Raw genomic sequence first — 23897 nt, 5'->3', positions numbered from 1 at the left:
TAAAAACTTACTATGCACTCATGCACACAAAGTCTTTCTTCAGCTGATGTTTTTAGAGAATGCTTTAGACACAGAAGAGAAAAAAAAGCAACTTTAGTTACAGCAACTGCTTTTGTAAACATTATTTAAAAAATAATAGTGACAACCAAGCAACCATTTACCAGCTTTAAAGCTGTAACTCTGTACATTTTGTCCCACTGCAAGGTTTCCCTGAGGTGGCTGCTGCTTTTGAAACTGTGCTCCTTTAAATACAGACAGGCCCGAGTAAAGTGCTACACAGCTGACTCCTCTGGCAAGACTCACTGCAGCGCTGAACTGCTCATGTTTCATCTGGCATCTCAACAGTACCTGGCTGGAACAGCAGCATCTTATATCACCTACACAGATTATCTGACTCCCTGTTTTTTCAAATACACTTAGAAACAACCTGTCGTTACCAGTGATCAAAATTTCATTTACTACAATCAACAATTACACTAATTTCAAACAGCAAAGAACATTTTTATAACATATCTTAAAATAAAGTCTCTTGGACAAAATACTTTTGAGAGGAAATACTATATTGAAAAGTGTATTACAAGGGGAACTAATTCTATGCTGTGGAAATATTTGGGATTTGCTTCTCAAAACTCGCAACTAGAAATCTATTTATTGTTCTCTATGAAATCACCGTAACAGCAAAGCCTCCAGAGATAAATACTTTTGACTCTCTGTGGGAGAATCATTAATCTTTTTATTCATCTAGTACACAGTTAACCCTCCTCCTCCTCAAAAGATCTTTTTCAGGCTGGCCAACACTCAGTGTTTAATAACTGTGTCCTGACAAAATGGTTGATCAAAACCCAGTAACACTATTTTAACATTTCATAAATAATTCAATATATTTTACATACAAATTGCCTCTCCTTCCAAATGAAATAATAAATTTATTTTTCAAGTAAAGATCACAGAGATATTTAAAAGTGAAAAACAAAACAGCTGTATAATAAATATTTTAAATACACTGGATTTTTTTATCTCTTCAGTGATACAAATCAATGCAAGAACACATGTAATTTAGCTGATCTGTTTTTAACCTAAGCAGCAACAGTACAATATCCTAAAAATGAATTAGCACTTGTGCAACCAATCACATTAAGTATTTCACATGATTTTTTTTTTATTTTTTGTAAACAGCTTAATTGAATTTTCTTGGAATACTTCTCATCTTTTAATTCTGAATTTAATTAGGCTGCAATTACAAACCTTCTCTGCCATATGCATAGTAAACCTGTTTCATCTCTGTCACACTACATGTTAAAGTTAGCATTAGCTAACTTTAACATGTAGTGTAGCTTGAAATAACACCCTTTCAATGTGCTATGTAACAAAACTTTTAAGGGTGACCTGGGAAAGCAGTAGAAAAATAATAAATACCATACACCTCCATAAAGTAGTCAGTAGAAGGCAATTATATTCTAGTTTATCATTACTTCCACCAGTATTTTTGTGTTGCTAAACAACTGAAATGTGTTGTTTTCCAACATCACTGAATAAACTTCATATATGTGGCTTCTTCTGGTGATGCAGGAAATGCCCTTGCAAGCAAGATTTGCACTTGCACAGCAGGCAAGGTGAGGTACTTGGTGCCTTAATGACCTAAGTACAGCAGCACCGAAATGTATCTTTGAAATCCAACACAGCTCCACCAGTCTATGACTTTGTAAAAGAGAAGACAGCACATCTAAGTTTTGCCACCTGTCCTTCTCTGATTACTTCTTTAGTTTCTCCAGACTCAAATAAAACACAAGTTCACCAAACACCTAAGTGGAATTGACCAAAGACAACACCCACAGATTTTGAGACAGTAAAGTTACCTTTTGAATTGTGTGTACATATTTTCACTTACAATCTCCATTTGCTACAAAATAATAGAAAAAATGCTGACGATGTGGATAACACTAGAGTCAGGTGCACTTTACCAAGGTCACTGACATCACTTAGTAGAAGCACACTGTAATTTTATCAACTGTATTTAATGAAGGTTTTAGTTTATTATCAAATTTACACTGCACTAACATTTTACAATAATGTTGGTTGTAGAGGAAATCAATCATACTTAAGAAATATACAAGAAGCTTGCTACAGAAAGGGATTTAAAAAGAAACTGGTAAAAAAAAAAAGGGAATAAAGAGAAGGAAGAAAAGGGATAAAATGAAAGAATATAAAGAAAATTATAAACCTTAAAAGAATTCAAGACATAATATCTCAATAGACTTAAGTTTGCAGTAATATTACACAATACTAGGGGAAATTATGTCAACTTCTGTTGCAAAGCATGTAACTGGCTTTCTAAGTAACAACCAAGGAAAACTCATGAACAAAAATACATAATACATTATTTTACTTAACAAACAGTACAGTTGTAAACTTCATACCTTTAAAGAAAAAGAATTGATGTCTGCATGTGTAAACAAACACACAAATATTTTAACAAGCACTAGTTGTAAAATAATTAAAATAATTGTTGTAAGACATTATAGCATGAAAATTAATTCTGAAATTCAATTTATTTATAAAGGAATACCTTGAAATGGATAAAAATAGAATTTATATTTTTAATCTTATAAATAAATTAAATGCCTTTTCTAATAAAGCATACTGAAATTAGGTGGATTTTCCTACTTTCAGGGGACATGAAATAACTACATCAATTGAATGTTAAAAGCTCAAGGTCTTCTGAACTGTTTGATTTATTAAATATTATGCCAAATATTCAAAAGGAAAGCTTTCCAGTTAGGAAGAAACTCTGTGTTTTCTTCAGTTATAATACAAAAGATAAGAGTGGAGAAAAGTGACAAAAACTACATGGCAGTGTAATAATCTCCGCTCTGTCTCTTTCAGGCACTTTCATAACTCTGAAAATAACATGTTCGACTGTTTATTTGAAAGGTAAAAATCCTTCCCTTTAGGAATTAAAATTTTAAAAACTGAGAATACTTTTACACAAAGCATCACATTGTAATTAGAGTACCTACATTATGATGAGATGGGCCCCAAAAAGAATTAAGCAGTCTCAAATCTCTTCCTACCGTAACCATTCAATGATTCCATGTTTCTACAACAACCTTTCTGGAAGGCACCAGATACCTGGCACAGCTCCATATGTGGTGTGATTCCCTGAGGAAGTGACCCAGCCCAAGGACACCTCATCTCAGGGAAGCATCAACCACTGTTTGTGAATGTCATGGAAGCAGCACACTAAAGGCAACAAAACCACTGAACCACAGGTCAGGATACACAATACAGTCTGAACGAGGAATGTCACACCCAACCCAAACATAGCACTGAAGAGAACAGACATCACCTTTTTCGAAACAAATAGTGAAAATGAAATCTGAATAGTCTCATGGATGTTTCTTTACATCACCAGCTTTCATCAGAGCCTTAATAGCTCTGGCCCTCATCTCAAGTTCCAGAAGCTCCAGCTGTTGTGCTGATGGCTGAACATCTTCTGATGGAGGAACAGCTAAGGCTGCTGCTTTGGGCTCCTTTGGGCTGGACTCGGCCAACCCCAGAATCTCATTCACACTCTTCTCAATGTCCTTCTGAAGGTCATCTATCTGGCCAGCTCCACTTCTGACAGTGCTCTCTTGCACATCTGGACCATCCTCTTCATTGCATGGGCCTTCTATGTCACTATCATATGCATCTGCATTTATGCTGAGGACATCACTATCTTCTCCCTTGCCTGTAACACAAACATAACAATCACAGAGTTGCTTAACAGAATTCTTTTACCTCAAACTACAAAATCACTTCTGCTTAAAGTGTTACTTTGCAAATTAAGAGAGTGGAAAAAATCTAGAAAAAAAGCTATATGATAATCAACTCCTTTGTCTCCTTCAACTTTCAAAGGTAATTTATACAAGTTTTATTGCATCTTTATGCATTATAAAAGAATATGCAGTATAGCAATGCAGCAATAGCAGAAAAATTTATTCTCTCCTGTGAAGTTACATTACCTATTTTTCTAATTAAACTGTCAAAAAATTTTATACTAAAGAAAACTTCTGCAGTGCAAAACTGATTTTCGTTTATCTCTTAAAAAAACCTAATTTTCAGATTGCAACTTCAAAAATTACACTCAACTATGTTATGTATTTTAAGAGGCATGGGATTTTAGTGAGACACAAGACTAAAAATTAATAGAAACTCATAGTGCAACTACTCAGAATTTATCATTAGTCCTCCAGATGTATTTAACTCCATATAAAAACATGGCTAAATTTAAGACTTAAGAGTTTTAATTGTGGCTGAAAGTTGGAGTGTATTTTTAAAAACATAATGAAAAGAGGCAGCTCAGTAAAATAAAAGCAAAGCTCTAACAGAACCTAACTAACCATTCTCCCAGTTTGGCTGCAGCAAGACTTGCTTTTGACACACTGGCCTCCGAAGTTCACACTCTTTCAACAGCTTTTGTAAATGTGGAAATTAAGAGCAAGACTGGTTCCAGCTTAAAATGAATAATGTGTAGTCAGATGATAATTAAGTTACTGATTACACAGACTTTATAATTGAGTTATTACTTTTAAGTTTTTATTATTAAATTACTACTTTTGGTAATACCATTTTTACCACTTGCACAGGGAAAAAACGGCTTTAGAAAAATGTTATATTTTTTTTAAACATTTAAAATGTTTTATGGTACTTGGTATTAATAATGAAAATACATGATATTGTGCTCAAAAACCTTGGGAAGATTTATTTTTCTTCGTGTTTACAACATTCCTCCCATCCTGAGGGTGTGGGAAAAAAAATCAATACTGACTACTTCAAAAGTTATAAATGCAATTTCTCTACTTAAAAAAATAAAAGGAGGGAGGAAAGGAAGATCAAAACAGCTCAGAATTTTTTTATGAACAATAGCAATATTTTAAAACATTAGGGTTTTGTTGATTCAGCATTGAAAATTTTTTGTATTATAGGACACATTTCAGTTACTCACTCATGGTCACTCTCTATCAGGCTGTGATCATCACAGCATTTAAGTTCAGATTTAAGAATTCTGCACACTCACCCTGAGAATGCACTCACACAGCTAAGGTATGTGGCACCTCAAAAATTCCAAAATGAAAATATATGTTAAGACATACAAAAGAAGTTTACAGACCACTTTTCATCTTTTTTTAAAGCAAGATAAATCACAATTTTGAAATAATAAAATTTGAAAACCTAAATATTAAACAAGGCTCCAAAAATTCTCCTCACAGCAGTGTGTATTGAAATGAGATGAACATATCAAGGTCTTCTTTGATCCTAAGTAGTCTTGGCTTGTTCCTACTGTGACAGTAACTTCAAGATTAATATTTCATTTTCATATGCAGTTTCCCCTACTTCCCATACCATTTAGTCATGTTTGAACAGTATCTTTTTAACTTTACCTTGCAAGCCACAATGTGTGCGAAAGATCAGAATGGGAAACAACAGGATTAAGAAACTGTCTTTCTTCACAGTATCAGTCAGTGTTTACCTAACATGCTGGCCAGCCTCGGAGTATTCCCATGGATCAAAAAATCAGCTGTATTAGTGGATCACAGTTCAAAGCCTGAAACTTAACATCTGAGCCTGACCATCCTAATATACTGCCAAAGTCAAACTGACCTGCACAGAGTCTGGCTGGGATGGAGTTCATTTTCTTCACAGCAGAGTGCATGATGCTGCTTTCGGATTTGTTTCTGAAGCATGTTGATAACACATGAGTTTGGCTACTGCTGAAGAGTGCTTGAACAGCCTCAGGGCTTTCTCTGTTTCTCACTCTGACCCCACAGAGAGTACACTGGGAGGCTGGGAGGATGCAGAGCCTGGACAGCTGAGCCAAACTGACCTAAGGGACATGCTCCACCATACAGCACTGACATCTTCTGAAGTAACTGTCATGCATGCTGAGTCTCTGCTTTCCAGGAAGTGGCTAAAAATCTGGCTGCCAATGGGAGCTTGTAACTAAGTCTCTGGTTTTTGCTTTGCTTCAACGTACAGCTCTTGCTTCACTTACTGAAGAGTCTTTATATTGACTCATAAGTTGTCCTCATTTTGTTTTGCTGACTGTCACCTTTATCCCACTGGGGGACGAACAGTTCAGGGGTTGGTAGGTGCCTACTGAGTCAGCCCATCATAGGATTCCTTTTGGAATCAATTGTCACATTAAGAAGGAACAAAATATTAAGTCATTCATGTCTATCCCAGAGAAGCTGGGCAGAACAACTTTGGGTTCTATTTAGAAATTGGAACCTTCAAAACTGTGGAATTCAGGGTTCATTCAGGCTTTTTGGCCTGCAGATGTATAATGAGCTAAAAGGCTTTACTTCCCTCTTTTGCTTCTGTGTTTTTACAGTAATAAGGATCATGGCTGGCATTTCTCATCATTTTTTTCATTTTGGTAACTTTTACTTTTTTTCTTCATCTACAGTTGCAAAATTAATTTCAGCACACTTAATTTCATTTTTAAATTTTAATTTTATCCACTTTTGCTTATTCTCTCATTCTCCCTTCTTTTTCCCACAGCTTCTCAGGCTGTGGGAAAAAGAAGAGAGAATGAGAGAATAAGCAAAAGTGGAGAGAATGACTGGAGTTACACTTTCTAATCTATACAATGTTCTCAAAAGTTCTTAAAAGCTAACATCTTGAGAGGAGTCACTGTTTTAGCCCAAAGCAATCATGATGCTCTGGTTGATTAAGTCATAAAAAAACCAATGATATCATTTGCAGTAACCATCAATTCCTTTCGATAACACAGAAGCGGAAGAAATCTGCAGGAAATCTGTCAGTTCTAAGGTTCCTCCAATAGTACAAGAAGCAACATTTAAATGATTATCCACAGTCATAGCAACTCACACCTAAGAGTTTTGGTGCTTTTATTATGTATGACTCTTTTCCATTTGACTCTTCTCACTAACTAATTCAAAAAAGAAACACATTTCAAAAGTCATTCCAAGACACATCTTTTAGACAACATTCTGAATTGTGAAATAGTAGCTGCAAGAAGCAAATAAAGTTAGATTTTGCAGAAAAGAAATGTAGCTTAGAAGAATTTTCAGCATTCTTTGACTGGAAAAGCTATTTCTGATCTTTCTGCTTAGAGTCAGTCAAAATGAAAATAAACAGACTGAGACAGAAACACCTCTAGTTCTAGTGCTTCATGCACAAACTAATATTGGCAATTGTTATATGTGCTGATTTAATGACTGGAATAAAATAAATACTACTGCAGGCTAAAAGTACCGTTTTCTTGTGTAAAAAGTACAAATGTGCACCAGTAACTTCTGAGCCTTTGCATTTTCTATCCTGCCAATCACTGTAGTACTTGAATGTCTCACAAGCTATGTTTTTGCATTTAAGAAGAGAAAGTACACAAAACGAAATACTCTCTCCCAATGTATGTTCATTCTCTGTTCACAAGAGAGCAGTCAGCTACCTGGAATAAGTCACTGCCCAACACCAAGAACACAAAATTTCAGCTGTCTCTACAACATACCTTGCTTTGACTCCTGACCTTCCAGCTTGCTGTCTTCTCTCAGAGAAGAAGTTGAGTCTATACTGTTGTCCTGTCTGGAAACAATTAAGAACACATTTTAATCACCATAATTTAAAATTTAACAGAACATTTTTTAGAAACTAAAAAATTATCAGGGGGTAGGCCAATAAGCCAGCTACAGTAGGAATAAGGACAGAAGAAGTACAGAGAGCTAATGTAAGCACTTGAAAATAAACTTTTTTTGTTTTGCCTTGTGATACACAAGAATAAAGCAATTATTTCCACTGCATCCTTGCCTTTTAGAGTAACAATCCTCAATGGCTGTAACTGAGCAACCACAGCTGAGCAGTTATAAGGGAAAAGCTCCTCATATTAGGAGCTTTTCTGTAAAACTCAAAATAAATTGTCACATAATTTGATTGTTTGGAAAAATGATAATTTCTGCTGCACTCAAATACTATTTACTGTCTTATTTTGAGAGTAAAAAATTACTTTAATGAAATTATCATCAGACCATCACTAACCTCACCTAAACCAGAATCTTCTTGTTTCACAAAGGGATAGCTTTTAAAACAGAAGTATTTACAACTTAGCTATTACAGTGTATTCAGTACTCACATTTCTCTATTTCTCCTACCTCAAGACTTCTACCCTTGATGTGTAGGGCTGCAACTCTTACACAAGTGTAAAGAAGAGACATTTCAGTGAAAGGTTAATGTCCTTCATGTACTTCACTCATACTAGTTACACAAATTGTGAAAACATTCAGGAAGGATACAGGTAGAACAATCCAGAATCACAGGAAAAGTTCAACTGCCACATCCAGTGAGCATTTTGACAACAGAATTGCCAAATTTCTAAACTGGAGTTAGTGTATCATTGGCTTCATCTGTATTAATACAGAATCAATGCAGCTCTCCTGGCCATGGGAACTTAACAACTGTATAAAAAAGAAGCAGTATTCTGGTGTCACAGATGTAAATATAATGACTAACAACTTGTTTCTCAATAATGGCCTTTAGGGCTTTCCTGAAAGTGAACACAGATCTATTTTCCTTGTGCTTTACAAGTTGTGTTTCTTTCCATATGCCCAATGGTTTTATCAGGAGGAGGAACACCACAGTATTTCTAGAAATCACAGTCTGAGAGGAGAGGCAGTTAATTTCATTTCTATTTCCTTTAATGAAGCAGCAAAGGCTACATCAACAAACTCTCCTTTTTTCCCCTACTTTTTTTAGCCATTGGAACATAACTGTGTAAAGTATCATCAATAACTCATTAAGGACAATAAACAGGTCAATACACTTGCCTAGCAAACCATGGATGTGAACACCAGTCTGTTCTGCTTATTTACTGAGCCACATGGCTACACTAACTCCTTTTCCAAATGAGATGAGAATAATCACAATATGCCTACACACGTGTAGGCAACTGCAACCAACAACTGCAAAGAGGACCACAAATCAGATGGGCCTAAAGGACGGTGCTGCCAGAAATCAGACAGAATGAAAAATATACACCTTCTCCAGGATTTTCAGTGTCATGCAGCTGTAAGTAGATGCTTGTAATTCACTAGTAAACCTCAAGCTAGTCTAGACAAGAAGCAGGATGCAAGATCTGGGATTAAGGTATGAAACAGACTGTAAAATCAAAGGCAAAATTCCAAAAGCAGAGTAGGTTCTGCAAGTAGGCAAATTTTGGGACGATAATAGAGCACTAGATACCCCAGAGATGAACAGCTTCAGCTACCAGGGACAATCACAGGCCTACACCTGCCATCAGAGAGGCCTGCATGCACATGGAAGTCTGAGCAGCAACAGCAACAAGGATACAAACCTTGTGGGCTTCTGTGCCAGCAACCAGGGAGAGATGTGGATTTCAGACCAGCTACTGGTTGGCAGATGTGGATGGAACCACTTGGTTTTTGGCTTTTTGTTTTTGAGCAACTCCTAACAATTTGCTGTATCTAGTTAGTTAACTCTTACTTAACTCTTGACCAAAATTAGGTTGTAATATACCCTGATAATCACTAAGAGCAGAAGCAGCTTTGGCTGCTCCTGTCTAATCCTCTTTCACATACATACTTCACCATTCAGAACTCAGTAGTCATGTTCGCAAAGTGGACAGCAAAGTGTCACTCTTAAAAGCCTGATCTTGCACCAGTAGTATTCAGACAGTAGATTTCAGAACTCTGGTATCACCTTAATGTCTGATGAGGAACTGTAATCATCTCTTTCAGAGAAAACAAAGTGACCACTATAGTTCAAACATTGGCTGTGAAATTATCCACAATCATTTTAACAACCGTATTAAAAGAAATTACCAACTTTAAAAGAAACCACACACTGAAACTTGCAAAGTTTCTTCCTGATGCTTTGACTTTAACAATAATTACAGCAAACTCATATTCCTTTAGAGACTACCTACTGTCAGCAAAAGAATTTTTATGACATGGGAGTACTTTTAGAGCATGTTTTACTCTCTCAGAATTGACTGGATTGGACTGCATTGCTGCTGAACCTTCATGACTTTGCTTTGTAGGCAAGCATTTTGCACCATCTACTGGCCCAACAAATGCATTTTAAGTTCATTGTTCACTTTGGCTTTTAACTTGTTAGCCTTGTTTTATGTGTTTGCTAGTGAAAAATATTTTTCCCTAATTATTTCTAGTGTGGTATACACGTAAGAAAGGGGGGGTCTCCAAACAATGGGAGCAGAAGATAGGTTATTCTAAAATTAAGGGACCTTATAAACACTTAATACTCTCTTTTATCATGCTGTGCTGGTAAGTGACAATAGTAATTTAGAGTGTCTCCCTTTTGCCAGCCTTTATATTTCTCCCTCAAGATGACAGTTAAGTTCAAAGTCAATCTTCCAAGCAATAAACTCAGCACTTTTAATTTATTATTTTAAACAGAACAACATTTTCACAGTATGATATTTTCAGCAGAAAGAAGCTAACTACACTACAATTTGCTGGAAACAAATGTTGTAAATCTAAATTTACCTTACTTTATGTAGAGCATGCATTTCATGTTGTCATGTGCCACAATAGTGTAATCCCTAACTGGGCTACACAAATGGTTTCTGTACAAAATTTGCTACAGGAATTTGCACAGCTCTCAAAGCATCTGGGTGTGAAAGTGATTGGGTACCCAATTCCAGTAGACTTTGCAAAGTGGGGTAAAAACACAGCAAAGGTTAGGAAAAGGAGTACTGGCAGAGGAGCAGATGGCTAAGGATTCACAGTAGCTCTCCAATACTGGTGGCAGGGATACCAGGTTGCAGTGGTCACTGGGGTTGGAGACCAGAAGGAAAAGTATTATTCACCTAAATCTCCAGCGAGACTTGAGATCGGGACCTCTGTTATTTTTGACGTGATGCACCTTCTGGAATTAAAATTTACCTTTGCACTCAGCTCCAGGCCTAAAAACCATTTCTAGAAGTCCCAAGCCCTTGAAAGATTCCTGCAAATTTTTGTTCCAAGGATAGTTTTCAATGACAAATGAGAACCAAAATAATTAACAAGCATTAAGTACCAAGTTAAAAAAACAAAAGGGAAAACAATTCTTACGAAATAGTGCTTCTGAAGAAAGGTATCTCAAAAGACAGGTGTTAATCAAATAGTTTAATGAGCTATGCAAAGTCCATCAGTCCTGTTACAGGTGATGTTTGAGGACATCACAACAACAGAAGGCAGTGGAGCAAAGTAGCCAAATGCTGATGTATCTGTTCAGTGACTCATGTAGCTGGTAGTTACAGAGATTCCAAATGCTGAAAATAAACAAATTGTCTTACAGGGGTAAATATCAGGTGGTAATTGCTTGCTTGTGAACACGCAGCAACCAGGAGCACAACACATCAAAACAAGACAAAAGTTTTATCTGCTAACCTTTCCAAAAGAAAACAAGCAAATTGCACTTATGACTGCAAAGTAGTAAAACGCCTATAAATTCTTGAAAGAGCAAATATTAAACTGCAACTTTTCACTCGGGGAAAAAAATAAGCCCAATATGATTTTGAAGGCAGAAGATCATTTACTCAGACCCATATAAACACTGATCATTATAATGACACTAGAATGTTTGTTCTTTTAATGTTTTACTAACACAGCATGTAACTTACTTTCACTTGTTCTGCTGAATGATATTTGAAGAATCAATTCAGGTAAAAGAAAAGAAACAGCTCAAAAACATGCTAACACTTCTTGAACAAGATGAAGAATACCTACTTGGTTTTTCCAAGACATCTGACTCCTGTCAATTAAATATCTGATGTTTAGCTGGAAGCTTTATATACAGTAATTCTCTTGTTTTAACAGTATTCAATTTCAGACAGTAACACAGAAATGCAAGAAAAATCTGAGAACTGCATATTCAAAAACCTACACAGAGCTGACAAATAACAAAATTTATCTATTGCAACAGCATGTTCCAGTTACTGGCAAATATAGGCCCTGCTTCTTCAATTCTTCTGCATGGTTATTGCAGGATTTCTAATGCTTCACACAGAGTAAGCTGGTGATAAAATAAATGAGTAAATGTTTTACATGCTAATGTAGGCATGTGAAGCATTTACATAGTTGAAATTCATGAAAAGCCTCAGGATTTCCACTTCTAGTAACAGAATGAGGATATGTGCAAAAACAAAAAACAGAAGATCCAATTTACAATAAGATGCAATACCATCTGAAAGCTTCACAGAAAGATCTGAATTGTGCAAATTTCCTGTAACTAGAGAAACTTCCCTAAATTCCTGCTACTTTTAGCTGCTACAGACAGGAAACAGCCCTTGAGGCTAAGAGTAATTTGCTTATTTCATTTCAAATTTCTCTAGATGTATTGATTCAAGCTTTCTGAATTTCAGTTGATATATGCAGATGGCTAAAGGTACATTTGTTGAATTTATGTTTTTCAAAGGACAATAACAAAAGAAACAAAGGGGTGTTTCCAATCAGTTAAAAAAACACTTTTGATGAGAGTACAACTTGCTACTCACTTTTTCCCTTTCCACATTCACATTTGAATGTAAAAACTAATACAAGTCAGACTTTAAACAAATAAGGTATAATAGAATGCAGGAAAAAGAAGTCATTTACATGAAAGCCATATGCAAAGAAGATAACCTAGGAAGAACTAAGAGTGATTATATAAATAGAGAAAATGCCTTTTTTGTTATGAGAAGTCCTTTCTATTCCCAGGGCAAACAAACTTGCCTACTTAAATCCAGATTAGAAATATAATTAATGATTACAAACAATGCTTGCTTGTCTTAGAAATGCAGTTTTCAATATTCTTTCACATTGGCACCTTAAGCCTCTGTAGTGGCTAACTTGTTGAAACACAGTTTTCTGAAGTTTTGAAAACTTGCATTTATAATTATTTACACACTGGTTATAAAGAAGCTGACCCAAGGCCCAAAGATTAGACTACTTAGTTAAAAGTGCTTGTGACTGTTTACTGTTGTAAAAGCATCGTATTGGTCTACTTACTGAGCACTGAACTTCATGATTACCATAAAACCTTAATTCTTCTCATTTTCTCCTATCCCTTTATTTTTCTATCATCCAAACAGCTTTTCTGTTTCGCTTTCTTTTTGTTAATGCTACCACACAGCTGAACCGTGGAGCCAAGGTTCTCAGAAAGCACCCACTGATGCAGAATGCTATTTTTGAAAGGGAGAAGAAAATCCCCAATTCCTAAAACTTGCCTGCCCAGCATGGAGGGGTCTGAAACCCTAAACTATCAGGATACAGATACAAGAACAAGGGGCACCTCAACCACTGTTTGTCACAGGAAGCAATTTGCTCTACAACTATGAACAACATCTCTCAGTTTCTTTTACCTTTTTGAAAAACAATTTCTTGATTTTCTGTCAGTTACTGAAACCTTCCTAACTGGCATGGGAAAAAAGGGTAAGTGTCTTTGATATCCACTAGCTAAAAAATGGTAAATTCTGATTTTTCTTAATTGATAGTTTTATTCATTAATTTCCTCTTTTTAGATTTTTACCAGCTCAAATAATTTCCATATAAGAAAGAATTTACACAGTCTACTATATCAAAGGATCATAAATACATGTCTCAACACTAGCTTTGAAACATCTTGAAGACACAGAACAACCTTACTGAAATCCAGCAGCACTACTCCTGCCATACATCTTGGAGATAAAGAACACTTAACATATTTTGCAATAGTAAATAGCTTGTGAGTTAGACCTTAAACAAAAACCCAAAACAACACATAATATCTCGGGGAATCAAAAAATTTGGGTATTTTTTATGGCTTATTTAGCCAGCAAGTCTGTCTTCTCATTCTATTTAGAACTTCACTGGCAAATTATCAATCACTTTACAGAGACTATTCCACATAGAGACCACTACACTACATAAAGAAACCCAAATTTTAGTATATTTAGTAGTTTTTTAATTTTTCTATCTCTTTTTCCAAACAGCCAGCAGAGGGCAATGTCCAAAATAAGAAAACTAGTTTTTAATGATGACCCTGTTCACAGAACACATAGGCAACAAACAGCACAGCAGGATACATTAACAATAGGCTCCAAATGGAACCTTACAAGAAACAGTGTCAAAGGGTATTCAAACTGTATCACAAGGAAAAGAATGAAAACTAACTTTGTATCCACTCCATTTTCTAGTATATTTGTATGATGAGAAGTCATCAAAGAAAATTATGCGATAACTTCATAGTTTGTTTTGAATCAAAGACAGGATCAGAAATTAGGTCTCTGCTAAAGAAAAATACTGACCAGAATGTGAAAGCTGAATTAGTGTTACTACCTTTCTCATCCATTTGTTCTTATTTAGGAGGTTTACATAAACTAACCAAACCAGTAGCTAGGAGGTTACTTTAATCCACCCATCTCTGGTGCATTGTCTTGTAGTGTCTCAGAGGTTTATTAAGTGTGTCCTGAATCTGTGGACCAGCTGTAATCAGGTCAGTGTTGAAAACAGAAAAGCTTATTAGTCTTCTAGAAACAAGTTAGTCTCACTAAATTTGATGCATTGTGCATGATAACTAGTAACTTTCCTTTTCCCTTCCCTAAAGTAGTGAAGGGAAACTATCAAACAGGTGAACTCCTGACAAAGAAATGGTCTTTAAAAAACAGAGAAGCATTTTAAGATTAAATGCTGTCTTTTACAAAACTGCCTGATGCCAAGGTAAGAGCAAGAGACAAAAAGCCTCTGTTCTTGAAACTCTAGATTCTGCAGCACTCCTGATACAGAGTGCATTGAACAGGTGAGTGCCAGTGCTGCTTCAATTGCGGCAGGAATGAAGGACCAGAATGAAAAGTTGAAAGACAAGGGATAAATCTCAGTTGACCTGAAAGTACACTTACACAATTCACTGACCTAAGTGGGAGGGGTTTACTACTTTAGCTCACACAAAGACAACCAAAATCACACCACTTCTGTTGCAGGACACAAGTACGAAAATTTAATTACCACAACCCAGCTGAGAGGTGCTATGCCACTATGAGCCCAGTTATGTGCTCAAGACACACTTAAAGTCACAAAGTGACAACATCATGTCTGTAACTTTAGGGCTTGCTAGTAGCCACACCTCATTGTCATTTAACTAGAGTAATTAATTAAGGATATAACAACTGCGTCTTTCAATTATATATTTGATAATTTCTCATGAAAAATCTCTGAATTGTTCAGTCTCCTTAAATTAAGTGTTTTATCTTTTACTCACTGACTGACTGAATCACCTCCAGTCTTGTCTCCTCCATCTGCCTCCTCGTCAGTATCAGAATCAGCTCCAATCTTGCCTAGATATACACAGTTTCAAACATGAAAATTTAGGAAAGTGATATAATTAATACTACATACTTAGGTTTACTTTTAATTATTAACTCTATTGCAATCAGTGGAAGAGGATTTTTCCCAGTTAAAGCAGAAGTTCTAAAATTAGACTTAGTCAAAACCAAAACCCTTATTTGGGAGTCTTCTGTTGGCTTCACATACATTTATACTGGATTACAAAAAATCTGATTAGCTACTCTGATTAGTACAATACTGTGGGTGCTAAAAATAAAGTACAGAATTAACAGCAAAATACTCTGGAGCACTCAGACTCGAAGAGCTTTTCTTCATTGACAAGACAGCAATATGTTTACAAATAAGTTCTATATTCCTTAAATATCACGTGCAAGTTTAATAAAGCTGTGAAAAGCTGGAATGTCATTTCCTTAACCAAAGTACATGAATTGTGTGTCTTGGTGGAACTGAGCAATTATGAACACATTAATATATACTTACTAGTGTGTGTCTGTATATATACATATATATTTTTAAGTTGCTAAAATAAGTGCAAACTCGGTTGAGGCAGACTATTTTCTGGTATACAGTGGAGTCTAAAAGTTTCATTCGTACCTTCAAGTATCTTCAACAGTTTTTTTTCAGATAACAGCTCCAACTGCTCCATGCAAAGCCTTTTGATTTCATCCATGGAACAGTTCTAAGAAGACAGATAAGACAAACCACAAGCTACTAAAAATTTCTGAGAAGAGAGTAATTAAAGTTGTAATGAAGATTTAACTTGGAATAAAGCCTCTCCCATATTCTGATCTGCACTGACGCAACTGCAGTAGAAAACCAGGTGTTTCAGCTATGACAAGAAATAGCATATGTGTGGGTTTCATTTGAAAAATTAAGCAATATACACTCTATCAGTTACCTGACCTATGGCTCGGAGTCTTTACTGCAGCTACAACACTGAGCACCACAAACACCAGATCGTATGTGTGAAGCATGGAACAGCAAACAATTGTAGACTTCGTTATTCCTAGTTCTGCACCACTAGGGGGAAGCTGGGTTATGTAATTAAGCTTGCAAAGATCAGAGGGTACTGTTGAATGGAAGTCCAAAAACTGGAGAAAATAATCCTATTGACAACACACCAACAGATGCATATCACAACACTGAAAATAAAGCAAGCATGTAAACTGCGATTCATTTCTCATGCTTGGTACATACCATACATTGCCACAGTTTTTACTGGTATTCCAGTCACCTTCAAATCTCATACCTCTTGCTGACATTTGGGAATTTCCCATTTTCAAATGAGCTCTGATACCTCTGATACAAGTACCAAAATTAGGAGCTGCTAAACAGGTTGTAACACCCTCAGTCATATTTTAAGTTTGGTTCTATACTATGAGGCCATTTCCCTACAAACTCAGTAATGTCTTTCCTTCCAGACTCTCAACTTCTTCTTCTGCCGGAGATGAGAAATGGATGAGCCTATGTGCAATTTACCATGTGTTTAAAAAGAAGTCCAGTCTCACTTATATTATTAATAATACAACTCATTAAGATAAAAATTTGAGATAAAAAATTTACAACTACCAACAAGCATTACACAGATGACATTTCACTTGCAGCCTCTTCTTCTGTACAGGCTGCTACCGTAATTTATTTTAAGTCCTACTTAAAGTTCACAAGAGTCAAAAAGCATTTGATCCAAGCCAGTAAAACTCCGCCTTTAGTCCATAGGAGCTACAGCTTCAGAAGCTGTTTATGAAGAATGGGCTTTATTTTCTTATCTCAGACATTGCTTTAATACCATACAAAGAAAATCAGTTGCCACAATCAGAAATCAGTATTTTATTTACAAATCAGCATATTAGTTAGTAAACAACATTACTGTATTTACTCCTCATAACCACGAAAATCCTTTTGCATTTAACTAACTAGTACAGAGGGACAGTCTAAAGCTAAACCTGAAGTTTAGAAATGATTGAGCAGTAGCAAAAGGAGTAACCTGGAATAACAACAGGAAATCTTTAAAAAGTCTCACTTCCAGACACATGACTGGGAGACTACTTAAGAAGAGTACTTGACTTCATAGAAACTTCTTTAGTTGAGAAATATTCAGTCAGTTTTTAAAATGCAAATGCACTAGGCTTGAGAGATAAGTATTTTTTGTTACACAAGCATTCAAGATCATGGTAAATATATAAATGGTCAGTGTATTTCAGTACCTTTAAAGTATCAGGCAGCATCTTCTGTAGTTTCTTCTCCCCTATGACACAGAAACACTGTTGAAGCATTTCCTTTTTGTCCCCAATGTAGAAACTGACAGGTTTGAGTGACACAGTGAGATCTAATCCTCCTTCTTCTATATCACTGGTTTGTTCAGCTTCTTCCACTTTTTCTCCAGAGAGTACATTGCATTTTGTTTCCTAAAATCAAAGAAGGCACATTTTCTAGTGAGTTATAGAAGACAGAAAATTACAGCTTCACTTGTGCTTGCAATAATTTTCCGTTCATAAACGCAAGGTACATCTTAACGTGGGCTTCTCAAATTCCAGTGTTTCATATTGCAAGGTAACTGCATTACAGAAATTACGTATTTTATTACTGAAACCATTATTGTGCTAGGAAAAATTTTGTAAACCTCCATGAAGTGAAAATTACTCCTAAATATTAACTGGGAAATACTATCTGCAAATACTTAGCAGGTGCTTACACATGAAGGCTTGCTTTAATGCAGAAGAAATCCATCTGATTAGCTGGGCACTTAAATCATAAAGCTCATCATTTACAGCTACCCTGCTAAGATTGGCATACAATCCCCTGTCTGGCAGAGTCTTCACAGAATCAAAATGGGCTTCCGATTAGAAAATGCATCCTACATACATCAGCGGAGGACCTCTAGAATAAAAAAACTAATTAAACAAAAAAAACAAACAAAACCAAAACCCAACCAAACAAAAAAAAAAAAAAAACCAAAACCAAATCACCAGCCAGAAATATATTTTGTCAGCCTTAGCATTCACTTAGGCGTGCATGTCACAACCAATTTTTGCACCAACACATCCTTGAGAAGACTCGCAAGGCCAGAAGTGTGAGAACCACGACGGGCGCTACCCGAGCTCGTACGCCACACCCCTCACACCTGGGAAGCACAGACCGACATCCCCGGGATGCGCGCCCGGGCTCGGCCGGCCCCGCCGCTGCCTGTGCCTGGGCCGCCCGTCTTCGCGCCGCCCTCCCTGCAGCTGCACTCCGACCAGCGCGACTGAGCCCGGCCCTTCCCGCAACCAGCCCCGGCAGGGACCGCGGCCAGGCCTCTGCCGCCGGGACGCGGGACCCGGACGCGCCCGGGAAGGCAGAGGCGGCACGGCACCGGCCAGACCCCGCGACTCCGCCCGCGCTACCTCCAGGGCACCGTGGCTGGACTCGGTGCTCCGCCGCTTCCTGTCGCTGCCGTCCGGTCCCGGGGCTCCCTCCGGGCAGCAGGAACGCGAGCGGCGCCGCTTCTTCTCCTTGGAAGACTTCCTGCCCGGCATGGCCGCGCCGCGCGCACGCCGCACGCCGCCGCGGCAGCGCCGCTTCCGGCCCGGGACTCACGCGCAGCGCCCCCTGCCGGCCCCGCGCCGCGGCCTCCGCGCCCGAGGCTCGAGATGGAGGCGCTGGGAATGTACGGGCGGATGGCTTGGGGAGAGCGAGGCCCCAGTAAAAATGCAGCCACGCGTGGGCACGGGACCTCTTTACACAGGTGGAAGATGTGGAAAACACATCTTTCGAGGAGCTGGGGTTGTTTAGTGTCCAGAAGAGGAGGCTCAGGGCTGACCCCATTGCTCTCTAAAACTCGCTGAAAGGAGAGTCTCCTGCTGTGCCTGCAGTGAGAGGACAAGAGGAAATGGCCTCAATCTGAGACATGGGAGATTCAGATTAGATATTAGGAAAAAGATTATCACCATCAGGGTGGTCACACATTGGAATAGGTGTCCCTGATGGTGGAGTCACCATCCCTGGAGGTGTGCAAGACATGTGGATCTGGTGCTGGTGGTGTGGTTTAATGCTTCAGTGGTTACAGTGATAATGCTGGGTGGATGGTGGACTTGATGATTACTTAAAGTTCTCTTCCAACATGGATGATTTTACGATGATTCCACAGTTCTATCCTCTGTAGCTACTGTTTAATTCTGACCTTTTCCCTGACTTTCAACCTGTTTCAATGCTGCAAGGACCTGCAAACTCCTCCCTTGGCAGCTGTTTTGCATTGGCAATAACTTTGGAACAACAATAACTTTTCCCATGATACTTACTGTGTACTGGAGAAATTCTTTCATGGGATGCAAACAATTAGGAATTGCAGCAGAGAAGCCTGTTTAAGGCAGGCAGCTGCTTTGTGCAATTCACTAAGACACTGATCAACTTTCTGCCACCAATAAGATTAGTTACGGAGGGAACTCAGTCTATTATCCTAAAGAGGTTAGTGAAAATTAAGACTATGGTAGACAAATGTCCATAATTAAGCAGACAGCATTTGTATTAAAAATCTTCTTTACTGTGCAAAGATGTGCAATAATTTTCTTCTTTATTTAACACAACTGAATGTCTATTCTTTTTTGTCTGCTTTCTTTCTCAGATTCAAACATATTACCATCCAGTTTGCCCATATTGGGTTGGATCTTCAAATGGGAGGTACTGGCCCATTTAGGCAGAAGTCTGCTGAATGCAAGTTGTATAAAACTACTGGTATCAGAACTGCTGTGGGAAGATGATATATATTTGCATAGGCTGACACTGTTTCCAAAAGGGTTAGAATTTATTAAGTACCATCAGTTCTTTTTTCAGCAAGCCTGAGTCCCTGCAGCGGCAGAATAGTATCAGAGTTAATCCTGATTAGCCTATGTTGTTAAAATTACCTGGATTGTGGGAATAGATGTTCATATTTACCATCAGCGAATAACAGCCTCAGCATACTCTGAAGGTGGCAGAGGTAATGTAATGAGGAAACACTGAGGAGGGGTCTAAGTTTGGGATGAAAATGGGATCCCTTGAGCAACTGTAAGGAAAATAAAAAGTTTAGCAGTGTATGCTTAGGCATGCAAACTGTGTTTTAAATGAATGTAGAATATAGAATACAGAAGCTAACTGGGCTGCTGTTAAAAAGATTTGTAACAATATTCGAATTTATGTACTCACAGGCTTCAAATTCTGCTGTCAGAAAGGGGTAGTTCATACTTTAAACTATTTTTTAATGTTTTTTGTACAGACCAACAGTGGTGTCATGAACATTGCAAATTTATCTTTGCAACTGGAAAGTCTAGAAACGAAATTTCCCACGAAATTTGAAACCTCAATCTCTACAGTGCATAAGCATCAAAAAACCACTGTAAGAATAGGACATCAGAAAACACCCAGACACTCTTCAGGCTCTCAGCAGTTGCATAGGTTTGGCATAGAGAATCTTGTTGCCAAACATTTAATTTCAGTCTATTTAGTACACATTTTGAAAAGATGGGAAACATCTACTGTTCCTAGACTTTGGATTTTTTGATGGTTAAAGGAGAAAGTGACCAAAAGAGGCAAGTGATCACAGCATACAGTAATGGATCACATTCAGCTAAGAAGCTTAACTAAGTATTTTTAAGCAAAATACTTCACACAATTGAAACTAGTAGGCTATTACATTTCCTAAAGCATTTGGAGTTGCCTCTGTAATACTGATCTATGGTAAGGCTCCTCCTGTAGATTATTTTAGCATGTTACATTATAAAAATGTCACTGCATCCAATTATTCATGAATGTACAGCTCAGTGTACACTGCTTTTAATGAAATAGGTTTGCAGACTGAAGTTAGTCTATTTCTGGCTGTAGCCTGAACACGACTGAGTAATTAACACTGCTTACTTAGGTCCTGATATGAGCAAGGTGCATCATAATAAAAGAAATTAAAGAAACCTTGTGATAGATTAGACCAATTTGTGTTACTGTAGTCTTCTTCTATCTTGGAAAGTCCAGCAGTTGGTGCTGACAGAAGTCTGTTTTGACTCCTTATTTAGTTCCTTAGGAAGGCATTTTATACTTGTCCTGAGCTTTGGCCTAAGTAGATTCAAAGTTTTTCCACTTCATAAAACGCGAGCCATGCCTAACAGCAATGCTTTAATGTGAGATGCTACTGTGTGCTGTTGGCTATTCTTTCTAAAATCTTCATATCTCAGAAAAAGATGCCAAAAGAATTGTCATCTACTGACTTTAAATTCTTAGCAGAAGACACTGCTTCTCTTCAAGGGGCTCTTGAAATCTCTCAAATGTATACTTCAACTATTCCCCTGATAAATGAAATCAGGAACACTTAGCACGCAGATCAACTTAGTCAAAATGTACTACTGTGGATAGTAAGCCAGCTCCCAGTTGCGTGCGAGGCACATACTTATTTTCAATGGCCTCTGGTCTCAAAATTTTTCTCAAAATTTTTTTATTGTACCCTGTGAACCTCATGTTTGGCACATTTCCCCCTACAGATATAACATGCTTGCACTGCAACAGTAATTTCATCCTGCTGACATTCCTAAGGAATTCTTCTTATTGATGACCCCAGCAGCAGATTGTGCAGTACCCTTACATGCATTTATGTTTATGCATGTGGATACTGACATGAACTACAATGGAGCTCTAAAGAGTACCATTTAAAAGCAAAAGCAATTCCCCACTCCCTGTTTCCTCAGATGATGCTAGATCATGGATGGGTTGGTATCACAGTACCCTGTGGCAGCAGATATCTTTCTCTCCAAACAATCCTGGCCTGCTTTGTTTATCTCACCTAACACTTAATGCTGCAGTCCCCAGAAGGATTTTTTGCTGTGCCTCATCATTTCTCTGCAAGTTTAAGTGAATTTTGTAATACCTTTTAATATACCATTTCTTGGGAGTTGCCAGAGTATGTTTATTAATATAAACATTAATTTTTGGTCTGAGAAATTTGTAACAATTTTCACGTAAAGAGATAATCTGTAACAGAGCAATCCCACAATAATAAACCAAAAATATTAAGACAAGTATAATTTCTTAAAATTGCACAGGTACAAACACAGTTGAAGAGCACAACATTAGAAAGCTGAAGCTTCAAGAACAACTGTATAGTAGGCAACCAAAATTCAACAGACAGGCACATTATTTCACAGACATGTTTCCTAAAGGTAGTTTCTTAGATGCTTTCCCAGGAAGGGGTTCATCTATCAAGCACTGTAAATCACAAATAATTTGTCGGACTGCCTCATATATGAATCTCCAATAGGTCAAATCAGAAAGTGTGTGACTCAGACCATGATCAAGACTGTGAGGGTATTTATCTGGAAATCCATCCAAAGTGTAACTGTACAAGTGTGCAACTAAAGATCTGAGAGACAGAGTTTGCTGGAAGCAGTGTAGTAACTCAGTTCAGGTAGCTGGAGCAAAACAAAAGTTAAGAGTGCTTGGTCACAAAATTCTTCACATCTAATATAGGCAGGTATCATGGGGTGTGGAGTTCATGTGCCAGAATTTTGCCCCTTTTTTCCCGTTTTCCATTTTATTAGTCTAATGAAAAATGCAACTTAAACATTGATACTCTTTAGCTCATCTTCATTCTGAACCCAATTGTAACGGTTGCAGTAGTAGAAAATAACATTTCCATTTTCTGCTGAACATCTTAGATCTGCTGGAGTAAGTTGCAAACTATTATTTTCCCTGTCAACAGTCACCACAGTTACAAAGTTAAAGCCGCTTCATAAGACTTGACTTCAAATACGTGCAGTTTACAACAGAGTATTTCAGTTGTAAAGAGACCTGACTATTTCTGGACAAAAATTAGAGCCTCTTATCAAGGACATTGTCCAAATGCCTCAAAACACTCAAAACACTGACAGGCAGGGTACACCAACCACCTTTAGGAAGCTTCTTCAAGCTTCTGCTGCTCAATCTGTTCTTTAGGTGTAGACAGCTCTCCCACTCTTCAAAATGACCTATTTTAATCATCTAGATTTTACAAGATGGAATAAGACACCTGCTATTAACTAGTGGGTATTCCTGTCCTTAGAAATTAAAAAGTCAAGATAAAGGCTTCTCTAGAAGTTCACGCCATTTTACAAGCTGCAAGATACAAATTTATGAGTGAAACACAACATCCATATGGCAGGTAGAGGTTCTACCCCTCAAAAAGTTATCTAGACCTAGGTTAAAAGACGTAAGAGCCATAAAAGTTAAGTTTCAAAAGGAAGTGGAGAAAGCTGCTGAAAAATTTCCTTACCAGGCTATTTGACAAGGGTTAATATTAACTGAGGTAAACTAATAAGCTTGTGAAATGCACTGCTGAACTTAAGGAGATCTCAGGGCCCCTCATCCACTGAAATAAACCCCACAGTGAAGAAACAGACAAATCATGCTGGGACACAGAATGTGTTTGGGGTGGGTGTCAGAGTTGACAGTCACTAAATAACAGCCATTTCCTACCTTTCTGTCTAGATGACCTGTAAGTACTGATATAGTTTGACTTCTTGGCGTCCTATTTTTTATCTGAGCAATGTCCAGACTCCTTGCAAAGTTTCTGCGCACTGATCACTTCAGAAAAGCAGTCCAATGACA

At 37.5% G+C, this 23897-nt stretch overlaps 1 protein-coding gene across 1 annotated transcript; it reads right to left on the bottom strand.

Moving 5' to 3' along the window:
* Nucleotides 1-1997: 1997 nt before the first annotated feature.
* Nucleotides 1998-18857, bottom strand: CAAP1 (caspase activity and apoptosis inhibitor 1). The gene is made up of 6 exons (XM_064736249.1): nucleotides 18701-18857; nucleotides 17522-17722; nucleotides 15912-15996; nucleotides 15232-15307; nucleotides 7514-7587; nucleotides 1998-3730 (listed from the first exon to the last, which is right to left on the bottom strand). Exons 1-6 carry the CDS (start codon nucleotides 18830-18832, stop codon nucleotides 3387-3389), a joined length of 912 nt encoding a protein of 303 aa, XP_064592319.1. The 5' UTR covers nucleotides 18833-18857; the 3' UTR covers nucleotides 1998-3386.
* Between the last annotated feature and the right edge of the window lie 5040 nt (nucleotides 18858-23897).

This window comes from Zonotrichia leucophrys, chromosome Z (assembly GCF_028769735.1).
Source record: "Zonotrichia leucophrys gambelii isolate GWCS_2022_RI chromosome Z, RI_Zleu_2.0, whole genome shotgun sequence".
NCBI lineage: Eukaryota > Metazoa > Chordata > Aves > Passeriformes > Passerellidae > Zonotrichia > Zonotrichia leucophrys.
Note: the sequence above shows the minus strand (reverse complement) of the source record. Positions and strands in the feature narration are given on the sequence as shown.